Here is a 12,701-nt window from a genome sequence, read left to right as displayed (position 1 = left end):
GCCAGCAGTGAAATCCATCCCCTTGGATGAGCCTTGGGGATATTTGGGAACTGAGCAACGTGGAATGAGGGCACCCAAATCCTTCATTTGACAGGCTCAAGTGTGTGTTCAGCATCCCAATGGAGTTTAATCCCTCTTGAGCTCTTCTCTCCCCATCCCAGCACTTCCCAAACTGGATCCTCTCCAGCCAGGGCAGTGACACCAGGGCAGCTGCTGGATCACAAACCCCCAGGCCCAGTTCCCAGTGTTCAACTCCCTTGGGAATGCCATAAACCCCATAAAAGTGAACAAAAACCCCTTCTTGTCCAGTCCCCTGAGGTGTTTGAGCCCCATTTGGGCTCTGTGTATGAGCAGATTTAATTAATTATATTTACTTCAATAAAATTGGAATTTTAATGAAGGTGCTGAGAAGGAGCAGCCCCAAATTTCTCTCCAGGCCCAGCCCCTTAATGGAGCTCATTTATCCCCCCACAGGAGAGTGTGGCTGTTTGAACAGAGATGGAATTTAATGAATCCTGCCCTCCCCCCCCCACCTTGGAGGGAAACCCCTTGGATAGGCACAGACAGCACCAGGAAACACCTCTGGGAGCTGTAGGAGGGGAAGTGGTGTCTAGGTGGGTTCTGGAGCAGGCTAGGGAGGTGGTTTCCCAGGCTGTGATCCTCCAGAGAAGCCTTTTAGAGATGAAGGGAGCCAGGAGGGCGTGTGGTGCCAGGGCTCAGAGGGAGGGTAAGGGGGATGCCCAGCCCTAATTTAAGGGTGATCCCACACCGTGCACCCCTTTTCTTCAGCTCCCTAAAATAACCTATCCTGGGAGTGCCACAGGTGGTTGGGAAGTCCTTTATTGTAACAGGACACAGCAGCAGACAATGGGGTCACAACAGGGGGACAGGGGGTTCACACCACAGGGTCTCAGCACAGCCCAGATCCTTCCCACGCCATTCCTGCCCCATCCCTGTGCAAAAAGACAAATCCTCAGCCCACTGTGATTTTCCCTCTGGGAACAGGGTGGTGGATGAGCAGACAGAGGGATACCTGCAAGCAGCTTCCGGAATTGGCTCCGTTGTGTCCATGCTGCTGAGCACAGCCTGGATGGGCTGGAAGGGTTGGAGGATCCAGGGCGTTTTACTCACCAGCCACTCTGAGGAAGCAGGCTCCATTCCCAGGGAATGGCTGGGAGCCAGCACAGCCTTCGGGGTCACCCGGTGTGGTGGGTGCTGGGTTTGGGGCACAGACACACCCAGCCGGAGGGGGAAAGCTTACCCAGCCGTGTCTGTGCTGGGTCTGAGCCCCATAAAATACGGCTGAGCCTCCAAGGGTTGTCCCAACACTGCTGGAGTCACCAGGGCCACCTTGGCTGCAACTGCAGCCATGCCACAGGAGAAGGAGGGAACAAAGGGGTCAGATTGGATGGAGAAAACCTTCCCTGCTGGCACAAACCCCCCTTGTAAGAACCTACAGGCTTTTGTAGCCCAGTGCCACCCTCTCCACTCCTGACCTTCCCCTCCAGAGAGCTGGCACAGCCCCAGCAGCTGCCCCCATCCCGGGCTGGAGTGGGGCCGCTCACTCGGGAATGTAGTCCCTGAAGGAGTTAAAGCTGAGGCTCCTGCCTGCAGAGTTCAGGGTGGAGCTGGCTTGCATCTTGGGAATCTTCTCCATGAGTTTGGACACTGTCCTTCTCTTGAAGGAGCCCGGTGAGAAGTGGCCCTGCCTGAGCAGCTCCTGGTAGAGGCTGCTGAACACTGCCACCGGCTCCTCATAGCTGTCCCGGGTGGAGATCTCATAGAAGGGAATCTTGAGGGCTTTGGAGAGGTTCTCCCCATCCTCGGTGGACACCATCCTGTCGAACTGCAGGTCCTTCTTGTTGGCCACGATGACGACGGGCGGCTGCTCGGCGGCGCCGCTGCGCTTGGGGCTGCCGTGCAGGTGGTTGATGAGGAAGCAGAGCCGCATCACCTCGTCGAAGCTGCAGCGGTCGGTCACCGAGTACACCACGGCAAAGCCGTCGCCCCACTTGATCTTCTCCTCGATCTGCAGGGAGTCCTCCTCCTGCCGGGGCACACGGGCTGCCGTTAGCACCTCTGGAATGCTGGCACTGCTGGAAAATCTCCCCAGGGCCCAGCACTGTGAGGTGTTTGGGGACAGCGGTGGGAACGGTGGCAGCCTGGGGCAGGGGTGGGGTGGCTGAGGCAGTGTGGCAGGTGGGGACAGCCACCAGCCCTGTCCTGACATGAATATGGTGGGAATCGGTGCTCCCTGGAGCTGCCAGGGTGCTCCACTGGTGCGGGGAGCAGGGCTGCACCCACTCGGGAACAGGGAAATATTTGACCGAAGCCACGCTGTAACTGATGTTAGAGAGACATAAATTCACCAAAACACCCTTTTCCTGAGACAAACACCATGCTGTTCCACTCAGCAGGGATTAGCCGCTGGAAGAGTGGAGATTGCCTTGCCTGGCGGGCTGCTCTGCTCTGCTCTCCAGGTGTTTTCCTGGCTGAGCTCACCTGTCCGGCCGTGTCGAGGATTTCAAAGTGCACCATCTCCCCGTCGATGACAGCCACGTGCCTGTAGATCATTTCTGGGGAGCACAGACAGGGAAGGGGTGTGAGAGAACCCCCGGGGAGCAGCCACAGCCCAGGTGGCCTCTATCACCTGCGTGGCTGAGAGGGCAGCAATGACCAAAGTGTGGGAGAGGAGCTCTGCAGGAGAGTGAAAGGAGGGGACATTTCTGGGACATTCCAGCAGGGACATGGCTTCACTGCTCAAAAAACAACCCAAATGCAAAAAAACCCCAAAATCCTAGATTTCAGGAGAGCACAGTTTCCAGGGGCTTAGATGCTTCCGGTCCCTTAAAAGCCACCTCCCAGCAGACTGGGAAGGAATTAGAGGAGCTGAGGAGGAACTGTTGGTTTGATGGTTGGACTCTCAGAGGTCTTTGCCAACCTAAATGATTCTATGTGATCCTATATGATTCCATCATCCCATGACTAGGCCTGCAGCACCTCCCTGTGTAATCCAATGGCTCATCCCAAAGATTTTGCCTTAAACAACAACAGAGAGGAGAAGAAGGGATGCAGGAGACAGGGAGGTGTCAGGATGGCCATGGGCTCTGCCTGCTGCCCATCTGGTTGAGGAGAAAGAAGAGGGAATATGGCGAATTTGGGAGCAGTCTTGGCTCTGCCACAGAGCTTGTCTGCCTGTCTGCTCAGACAGCGCTGAGGAAAAGGAGTTTTCCTACCTAGGGTTGGATCATAGTCTCCAATGAATCTCCTGGTGATGAATCGAACGGTCAATGCTGGAAAAGAACACAACGAACCCTGTTAGAGTCGTCAGTCCTCTGGACTGATTTTTCCTCCTTGCAAGGGCAAAAGAGCAGCAGGAGCAGCCACAGCTCAGGCAATTAAACCCTCTCATCTGATTACACATCTCCCTGCACCAGAGCCCAGTGAAGCAAATCCCAAATTGCTGGCAAAACTCTCCCTGGAGCCTTTGGCCCTAACAATCTTTTCCAGGAAGCTGCTTTGGAAATGTAGTGCTGATGCCTGGAGAGGGAATTTCTGGACAAAGCCATGAGGTTGGAGGGTGAAGAGAGCTTAGAGGTGGAGGGTGGAAGTGGTGCTTGAGCTCTTCAAGGTGTTAATGATGGTAATGGAGATGGGAGTAAAAAGGAGTGGAGAGGTTGAGAGCTGGCTTGGAAAGGGAACAGGACTGGAAAGCGAAATTACAGGAACAGGGGGAAAATAACAGAGGGGAAAAAAAACCAAAAAGAGCTAGGCAGCAGCACAGAGCCAGGGGGGAGAAGAGGGAGAAGCTGTGGTGGGAGGGAGGGAAAACAGAGCAGGAGTGTGACAGGAGGATAAACCTTACCAGAACCAGGATGTGCTGAAAACCCCTCCAGAAACAAAAGGGGGAATGAAAAGCCAACACCAAGCTGGAGCAACACTCCGAGCTCCTTTTCCCTTGCAGCCCCGGGTCAGTTTGTCCCAGCTGCCCACCAGCAGATTCTGGTGTCCTGCCCTCATAGACCTACACCAGGCCAGTCAGGATCTGTGTGTTTATCCCAGGAATGTGGCACCCCATACGGGCCAGGCTTAAATAACCACAGAAAGGGAAAGAGGGTTGCAGGAACTTCTGCCTCCCACACTTGCCTGGCTTCTCTTTGGGGGCTTCACCATCCTCTCACCTCCTAGTCCATCTCTGAGTTTAAACTCTGCCCAGCAGCGAAGGGATTTGATGGAAAAAGCAGGTAATTTAGCAAAACTGCTCTGAGGACATAGCCAGGGATCCCGCAGGAAGCACCTACAGGCACCTTCAAAGAGGTGACGGAATTCTCGGGGGTAGCAGGACGAGGCAGGCTCGGCACCTGATTGTGTGTCATATGTCAGGCAGCCACCCAAAGCTGGAGCACATGGTGTGGGATGAGAAGAGGAGCCAATTACATTGATTAAAAATTGGCTGGAGCGCAGGAACACGAGTGGAGCTGCCAGTGGGGGAAGCGGCTGCAGGCGGAGCGGCCGCGGCCGCCCAGCCTTATAAGGAGGTTTTTCTCCCCACCCTGAACATCAGTCACCTCGGGAAGGGCTCTCCGCGGGGCTGGAAGGGTTAACTGTGCATTAAATGCGGGCTGGGGGGACGGCCGTGGGCTCAAAGGGTGATTTACCTGCCACGGGGAGCGGCTGGGCACCTCGGGATGGCACCGAGCGCCCACGTGCTGCCCTGTTTGTGCCGCGGCGGAGCGGCTCCAGCGCCGATCCATCTTCGCTCCACGCGCTGCAGGCAGAGCTCTGCTCTGGATTATGGCAAAGTTTACGCTGGGCAGCGGCAGCAGAGGATAACACAAGCCCTGGTCGGGCTGGATTTCCAGCCCCCGCTGGTGATTCACACAGCCTTGATCCTTGAACCACACGGCTGTGCCCAAACCCATCCCTGCTCCGAGGGTTTGGGACCTCGGATCACCAGATCCTCAAGGTTTCCAAACCGCTCCAAAAAACTCCAAACTCTTGCTGAGAATCAAGGGTTATTTTTCCCTTTTGCAGCTGCCCACATGTGATTTCCCTTTGGTCGTTCCCACCCCTCAGCTCTCCCGACCTGACTCTGTCCCGTGGATGCAGCAGCTCGTCCCGGGGATGCTCCGGCGTGGGGCCCGCTTACATCCTGCCAGGAAGGGAGCTTGGCAGCTCAGGGATGAAATCCACCCCTCTCTCCTGGCCAAGAAAGATGTCACCCCCGCCTTGGGGACCACCTGCCTCCCCCCATGTCCACCCCAGCCCCGCAGGAGGTGCTCCTGGCTCCTGCTGCTGCTCCTGGCTCCTTCCTCGCCTCTCTCACACTCGCTCCATCACCGCTGGGCAGGGACAGCAGGACAGGTGTCCTCGTCCCCAGCGCAGAGGCTGGCAGGCGGCAGGAGCCGGCAGCTCCCAGGGAAGGTGACACGATGTCGCCTCGCGGGGGAGGACGTGCAGAACAGCGCCCAGGGGACGCAGATGGGGAGGGACTCACTCAGGGGGCTGCCAGGCCGCGGGGGATGGCGTGCCTGCCGTTCCCGGGGGCTGATCCTTGTTCCTGGCACGCTCCGGCTCTCCTCCGCCCGAGCTCCGTATGGATTCCCTCTCTGTGCCCCGATTCCATGGCCTGTGGCTCTGCCACACCGGCATAGACCCCGCTGCTGCGGGCCACAAGGGCTGACAGCCGAACCCAGCCGGGGGAACTTCTAACGCCCCTCGGCACATTCCCACCCTAAGGAGGCGGCACAGCAGCCCCGCAGCTGCCCGCAGGAGCAGCCCAAAGCGCCCAGGAATCTGCTGTGTGCCGGGTGGCATGCCCAGCAGCAGGGAGACACGCGTGTTTGGGGTGGGGGCGAGCCGAAGGCTTCGTACACCCTGTACAACCATCGCCTGCGGCTCCATCTGCTCCGTCGGGACCAAACGCTGCCAGGGACTCCCCCGGGGCTCTGGGTACCCCAGAGCTGAGCCTCATCCCGTGCTCCGGCATTGCTCAGGGAGAGCTGGGAGTTGCTTCCTTCAGTTTAATCAGGGAATTAGGATTTTTCGCTAACGCCGGTTTGCTGCTGTACGTGGAAACGCAGCTCCAGCGGCTCCGACAGCCCGGCACAGGTGCCGCTGCTGTGGTGCCTTCCCTTTTCCAGAGGGGCAGGACATTCCTTGTCCCCAAGGGCACGGCAGCTTGGCTGTGTCCTATCACCCTCTGCGTGGATCATGGATCACTGCAATGTGGATCCACACGGATCCACAGTTATCCTTGCCTCTGACCCCACTCCTGGCACTCTGCGTGCTAGAGGGGACACCTTTGCTCCCAGGTGCTCACAGCCTGGGATGGAGGAGTGGGAGGCGGGGAAGGATGATCCCCAGGAAGGAATGGGGTGAGGGAGGGAGCTGAGCTGCTCCCAGCACAGTATCCCAAACCCCCACCCCAGCAGGTGCAGACGGAGAGCGCTGAACGAGGCACAGGCAAAGGGAGTTTTCCTGAAGGGAAACAGCCCGGTGCTGTGGAGGAGGCTCTGCAAAGCTGCTGTGGGCTCTGGGAATGAGCAGTGAAATCCTCACATTCGGGAAAACCCAATCCCGAGCCCGGCTCTCGGGAAAGTTCTCCCGGGTCAGTGATACCCACCCCGGGCCCCCGAGCAGGTGGGGACCCCTTTGGGCATGGGACGAGCCCGGGCTGCCAAGTGTCCATGTGGGAAAATCGAGGGGAAGGAAACTCAGTGCCCTTAAACCCTACGGGCTGGGGGGGCACCGGGATGATGTCCCTCGTCCTGGCTTTCTGAGGGACATGGGAAGGTTGGTCCCTCTGCGCGGGAGGGAGAATACCGGGGGAATGAAGAGGATGCCAGAGGGATGCCAGGAGACAGCAGAGGGATGCAGGGAGATGCCAGAGAAGTGCCGGGGGGATGCCGGAGGGATGCGGGAATACCGGGGGACACGGCAGGGATGCCGGGAAGCCCCGTCCTACCTGTCTTGCCCACGGCGCTCTGTCCCAGCACGACGAGGCGCAGGGTGCGGGCCGGGCTGAGGCTCACGGAGCGGCGCAGGGGCCGCGGGAAGCTCATCCCGGAGCCGGGCCGGGGCTGCTCCGGGATCCGCCGCTCCCCTCTCCGCCGGGCGCTGCTCCGCCGGCTCCGCCCCGGGGGCCGGGCTGGGCTCAGCCCCGGGCGGGTCCGGCTGATGCCCTACTCCTCCTCCTCCCCGGCCGGCGGAGGCGGTCCTCACCCCGTCCCGGAGGCGCTGCGGGAGTTGTGCCTCAGTTTCCCCGCAGGCAGCAGAGCCGGGCGGCACTTCCCGGACCGGGACAGCTGCTCCCCCAAAGGGGCAAAGCCAAGGTTGGACGGGGCTCGGAGCCACTTGGGCTAGCGGAAGGTGTCCCTGTGCATAGCAAGGGGCGGCCCTGCATGGGCTGTGAGGTCCCTTCCAGTCCCAAACCATCCTGGGATTCCGTGTGTCTATGAAAGGAAGGAAAGAGAGAAGTGGTGCAACACCCCCCAGCCAGGGGAACACAGCCAGAATGGTGCCTGCCCCCGAATGCCTGCCTGAAATCGTGATTTTCCCCATGTTTGTGCACAAGACAAGTTAGTAAAGACAAGAGGAGCTGACTTAGCCCTGGCCTTTTCCCCTTGTCCCACAGCCAGGACAATCCTGGCTCCGCAGAGACCAGCGACTAAATCCCCATGGCTATCCAAGAGTGAGGACTCCACAGCAGGCCTGGAAGCACACTTGGTGCATTTTGGGGCAGCAGCACCAGCAGGCTAAGCAGTGTGAGCAGGATGTACCCAGGTGTGCAGGGAACATGTAACAGCTCCGAGCAGTACCTGGAACGGGCATGGATGTGCCTTGGGCATCCTGGGAAAAGGGAAAAGCCGGGCAACACCTTGAGCAGCATCTTGGCTCTCTCCATCAGACCCGAGAATGCTTTTCACCCGTGGGACGCAGATCCCAGGTGACACCAGTGCTGCAAAAGAAGAAGCTGGCAGAAGGGACCTGGCCAAGGGTGTGAAGCCTTCAAACGCCCACAGCAGGGGCTCAGTCCCTTTTCCAAAGGCTGCAGCCATTTCTCTGGCACAGGGATCTCTCAGCCAGACCATCTGGGGTGATTTGGCACAGCCCACTTGGTGCTCGAGGGAACATGAACCCACCTGGTATTTATAGCCCATATCAGGTGTCCAAAGGGAACATCCTGGTGCCTGCAGGGACATTAGCACTCAGCCAGCCACAGGGTTATCGGGATCACAGCTGCTGCCAGCGGGATTAGTGCTGGAGAGAGGCCCCTGGATAACACAGGGACTGTCATGGGCAGCCTGGAGAGCCAGCAGACCTCTCCCAGAAACCCATCTTGCCATCACATGTGTCTTCCTTGTGCATCTGCCCCTGGAAACAGCCCTGTTCCGGCTTCTCCAAAGCCAAAAATCAGGCTCACAGCTACATCTGGGGCCCAGAAAACAACAGCAAGGCAAAAAACAGATTTTGCGACAAAAGCTGATTCCCAGCTGGGGAATGGGGGGCGTCAAGAAAAAGAAGTCTCCGTTACATTCCTTCCCTATTTTTAGCCCCATTTCCTACGGAAATGAGCTGTCTGCAATCAAGTCCTCTTCTTGCCTGATCCTCTCCAATACCAGTTTTAAGATCGCCTGATTCCAGGCAAATGAGGGAGAAGCCACAGATAAAACCCTTTTCCTGCGAGTTGTGCGACAACAAACGGGCAAATTCCATGGAAAATCAACCCTCACACTTTGGAAGGCAGGAGCTGTCTGTGGGGAATCCATAGTAACAATTCCTGCTGCTGCAGGTTCCTGCTGCCCTCACCTCAGGTACAGCACCTTGGCACCACAGCCCTGGGAGCTGGGCAGTCACACCTACCTTAATTCCGAGTGTGTTAACAGCACGTGGATTTGCAGGGATGAGGGGACAAAGGGACAAGAAGGATGGAGTTAAAGGGGAAGGACAGCTGCACTCATACCACAGACTTCCAACGTCACCTTGGGAAAATCCGCTCCCTTCACACCACCTCCATGACCACTATGACTTTCCAATCCAGTATCAGCTGCTCCAGAAAAATATATCCTGGATTCCTCAGGAAAAGATCAGTGCAAGTCCTGGAGCTGGGGGGGTTGTGTCCCTGATGGCACAGCTGGAAGAAACTCCTGCTCCTCACACACTGCTCTTCTTGGCGTGCTGGAAGCCACACGCATGTTCCCACGGGAGCTCTCAGCACCACATCCCACATTTGCCAGGGAATATTTGGCTGGATGACAATGGAAACAGGACTTTATCACTGGTGATCGCTGGATCATCCACCTCAGCGTTCTGCAGCGGAGCCAGGTGGGAAAGGTACAGGAGATATTCTTTCCTGGTGAAATATTTGTGGCCAGGCTATTCCATACTTGCCGGTCCTTCAAGACATGGAGTCATGCCCTGGGAACCAAGCCAGAGGCTCCCATGAATCACAGCCCTGCAAATGGAAAATCAGCTGAAATGAAAAGCTGGCCTAAAGCAAAGAACCAAATCCCCTCAGGCCGTAGCCTCGGATCAGGGGGATCCCATTCCATGGTCCAAACCACTTCCCTGCCGGCTCGTCAGCTATTCTGAGAGCTGCCCAGAAATTGAACTTTGATGCTTTTGAAACGGGGCAATGGTATTTCTTCACTTAGGAAAGGAAGATAAAATAACACCAATCCCTTTTCTCTCCACAAGATGATCCAATGGCATGGAATACCAACAGACCAATACAGGAGCCAACTCCATTTCAAAAATGGCTGAGGGATCTCAAAGCTTTGATTCCCCAAGGTTTAGCTCCATTTCAAGGGCTCAAAGCCTTTTCCAGCTCACCCACCACATTTAATTGCCACTTATGAATTACTGCACAGACATTCCCGTGTGCAGCTCCGTCAGGGAATGTTCTACAAGGATATAACCAAAGCCACACTGCTCTGACAATAAACATATTTTGGGTTGCTACAGCAAACCCAGCATGCCCAAGGGTCCTCGCAGCCTTTGGCCCCTCACCTTCCTTGACTCATTCTGCTCCTTCTGACACCAATCCAGCTGTGAAACCTCTGCATTCACATCCAGGACGAGGCACAGGGACACGGATCCCACTTGGTTCTGCATTTGCTATAAATAGGGAGAGGGAAAACAGATGAAAGGCTCTGTGTCCAGGCGTGCCGGCCGCAGCCGGATCTCTCTGTGTGGGATTTACATCAACATGGACCCTCTGGGAACACATTCCCTTTCTTTTTTTAATGAAAGGCTGTTTTTTAGGTCACAGGAGATAATAAAACCTCTAGTGCAAGAGAAATCCAACCAACACAGTTTCCTGGTGTCCTGTTCCCGTCTGCTGCTGAAGCGGATTCCGACACGCGGCCGGATCACGCTGAGAAAACAAATCTGGCTCCACGTCAGAGCTCAACGGCTCCTTCCCAAAGCCGTGAGGGATAAAAAAACACAGAGAAGGGGCAAATTAACAGCATTTCCCTCCCGCCCCAGGGCCTGAACAACATGTCCCGAGAGCTTTCCGAGCTGCTTTGCCACTGGATAAACGCTGGCAGCTCAAGGGCTGGCGGAGCGCGTGATCCCAATGTCCTGACAGAGCTGCTAAATCCCTCTGCTGCCCCGTGGGCTCCAAAGAGAGTGTCCTGCACTTTGTTTTCCCGCAGGAGCTGGCTGGTGGGGAGGAGGACACTGCCACAGGCCCCGTCTGTCAGGCTCCACCAGACTCCACTAGCAGTTCCTCACGGCGGGAAGCTTCCTGCTGCGGGAATGGCTTTGCTTGGGAAGCTGATTTTAGAACACAGAGCAACGAGCTGAGGGAAGGACACAAACCCCGGCATGGAGGTAACTTAAACCTCTGGAAATGCTGAAAAAATGATCCTGTGGGATGACCAGGATGGGGCTGTTTTACCTTCAGTCACAAGAAGGATTTTGTGTGAAACACAAGTCCGACCCCCTCGAAGCTGCAACATCCGGAGCATTGGAGGGGTTTGGAACGGCACCAGCCTTTGAAATGATGGAAAACTCGCTCCAAAGCTGCTCCTAAAAGCAGTCGGAGCTGGGGGAGGGGAAAACCTGGAGCCACGACGGAATTCCGGTGCCATGGGGCACTGTTGAAAGGGCAGAGGAGGTCAGGGCTGGGCTCAGTGCATGGCACACAGAAATTCAGGATTCAACCCCCTCCCAGCTAGAGGACAGCAAGGAGGGCCTGAGGGAGACACACACCTGCGATCCAGGGAGCAGCAGGGCCAGGGATCCTGCTGGTGTTCCTGCCCAAAACGGGAGCCGACAGAGCCGCATCGGCACCTCCCGAGCCATTCCCGACAGCTGCTCCCGAGCAAACCTTGCAGCTGGCAGGAAAACAAGGCTTCCTTATGCTGGGAAATGTCAGGGCTGCAGAGCCAGTTGTCCTGCCGCCGCCGAGCCCGGCCGGCATTCTTGGAAAGCACGGCAGGAGCAGCACAGGCAGCGGCTTTGTGGCCAGCGGGCAGGGATCAGCGCTGGAATTCGCTCCCGTTCCCAGCACATGCCCTGTGCTCCGGCTCCCCAGCCTCCTTCCTGGGGGGACAGATGCCGCAGGGGTGGCCGGAGCCCAGGCCTGCTTCTTGTCTGACCCACGGGGATCTTCAGCTCTGGGCAAGGGATCTCAAGTCCCACCCGGACCTGTTTTGTTCTGCCAGAGAAATTTCCACCATGAATCAGTACTTGAGGAAAAAAACCTGCTTTGTTGAGAAATGATTGCTCTTAAACTATTTGGGTGCTGATTTGGCACCAGGAAGAGGGTGACAAGGATCACCCCCTGACATGTGAAGCCACATGGAGATCTGTGGCTTTATGCTAGAGAACTGGGCATTCCTGCTTCCACTTGGAATGACAAAAACCTTTTGACTTAAATTCTCCTGAAGAAAACATTAAAACAGCTCCTTTTTACTTCAGTCTGACTAAGTAATTCCAATAAAACCTGACTGTTTCGCATTATAAACTTCTCAAATCAGAAACTTCCAGGTATCAGCTGGATTTTCCCTTCCTGAATTTTTGTCCCCCCTCCAAAATGCTGTGAAACATTTTTTTGTAGTATCTCCATTGGATCAGAACTACATTCCCAAGGGCTTTTTGGGGGATCAGGCTCACAGAACTTAAACCCTTTGCTTCTCCTTTGACTCCACAGCAGACTCTGCCCTCCATGTTCCTGAGCCCTGAATCTCATGTTATTTCCAAGTGTTTCTTCCTAGCTGGGAAGGACAGAACATTCCTGCTACATCCCCTTAAAGCCAAGACATACTGCTTCTTAGCCCCAGCGCTCAGACACAGAGGGACTGAGGGTTTCCAGTCCAATTCCTTGGGCTGGCACAGCCGCTTCCGCTGCGGACTGGGCACAGCCTGTATCCGGAGGCTGTGCTCCTATTGCCAGCCCACAGCACACTCTGCCTGCTGCTGGGATCTCTAGCATAGAACTACAGTCACCTGTGGGAGAAGGGGGAGAGGTGGGAGATGATTTTTGGAGAGGTGAGGAGATGATTTCCCCGCCCTTTCCATTTGCAAGAGGCTAGGAACAAGGATGCGACGATCCAAGCCTCCACATTCCATCAGCTGCTAAAAGCTGTGTGTCCTACCTCAGCAGCAGGGAAGGAGCAGCATTCCCAAGGAATATTTGTGCCAGAGGATCTGAAACGGGAAGGGCTGAGTCCACCCCTGCAGATCCAGCT

The 12,701-nt window shown here is 56.5% G+C and overlaps 1 protein-coding gene across 3 annotated transcripts; it reads right to left on the bottom strand.

Annotated features, from left to right (window-relative positions):
- Nucleotides 1-824: 824 nt before the first annotated feature.
- On the bottom strand, nucleotides 825-8,028 carry LOC146437116 (ras-related and estrogen-regulated growth inhibitor-like). 3 transcript variants are annotated; one of them, XR_014852814.1, is made up of 7 exons: nucleotides 7,821-8,028; nucleotides 6,968-7,454; nucleotides 4,659-4,787; nucleotides 3,237-3,293; nucleotides 2,503-2,576; nucleotides 1,034-2,047; nucleotides 825-953 (listed from the first exon to the last, which is right to left on the bottom strand). XR_014852814.1 is itself a non-coding variant. In XM_085063612.1 (6 exons), the coding sequence occupies exons 2-6, from the start codon at nucleotides 7,062-7,064 to the stop codon at nucleotides 1,562-1,564; spliced, it is 843 nt and encodes a 280-aa protein (XP_084919738.1). In that variant the 5' UTR covers nucleotides 7,065-7,454; nucleotides 7,821-8,028; the 3' UTR covers nucleotides 825-1,561. The 3 variants fall into 3 exon arrangements, 2 of the variants coding, with proteins under 2 accessions (XP_084919738.1, XP_084919739.1); XM_085063612.1 differs by having other exon boundaries at nucleotides 825-2,047; XM_085063613.1 differs by lacking the exons at nucleotides 4,659-4,787; nucleotides 7,821-8,028 and having other exon boundaries at nucleotides 825-2,047; nucleotides 6,968-7,184.
- Between the last annotated feature and the right edge of the window lie 4,673 nt (nucleotides 8,029-12,701).

The sequence above is a fragment of the Lichenostomus cassidix genome, chromosome 5, assembly GCF_008360975.1.
Source record: "Lichenostomus cassidix isolate B80296 chromosome 5, HeHo_3.0, whole genome shotgun sequence".
Classification (NCBI taxonomy): domain Eukaryota; kingdom Metazoa; phylum Chordata; class Aves; order Passeriformes; family Meliphagidae; genus Lichenostomus; species Lichenostomus cassidix.
The sequence above is the reverse complement of the archived record's forward strand: the minus strand, read 5'-3'. Positions and strand labels throughout refer to the sequence as shown.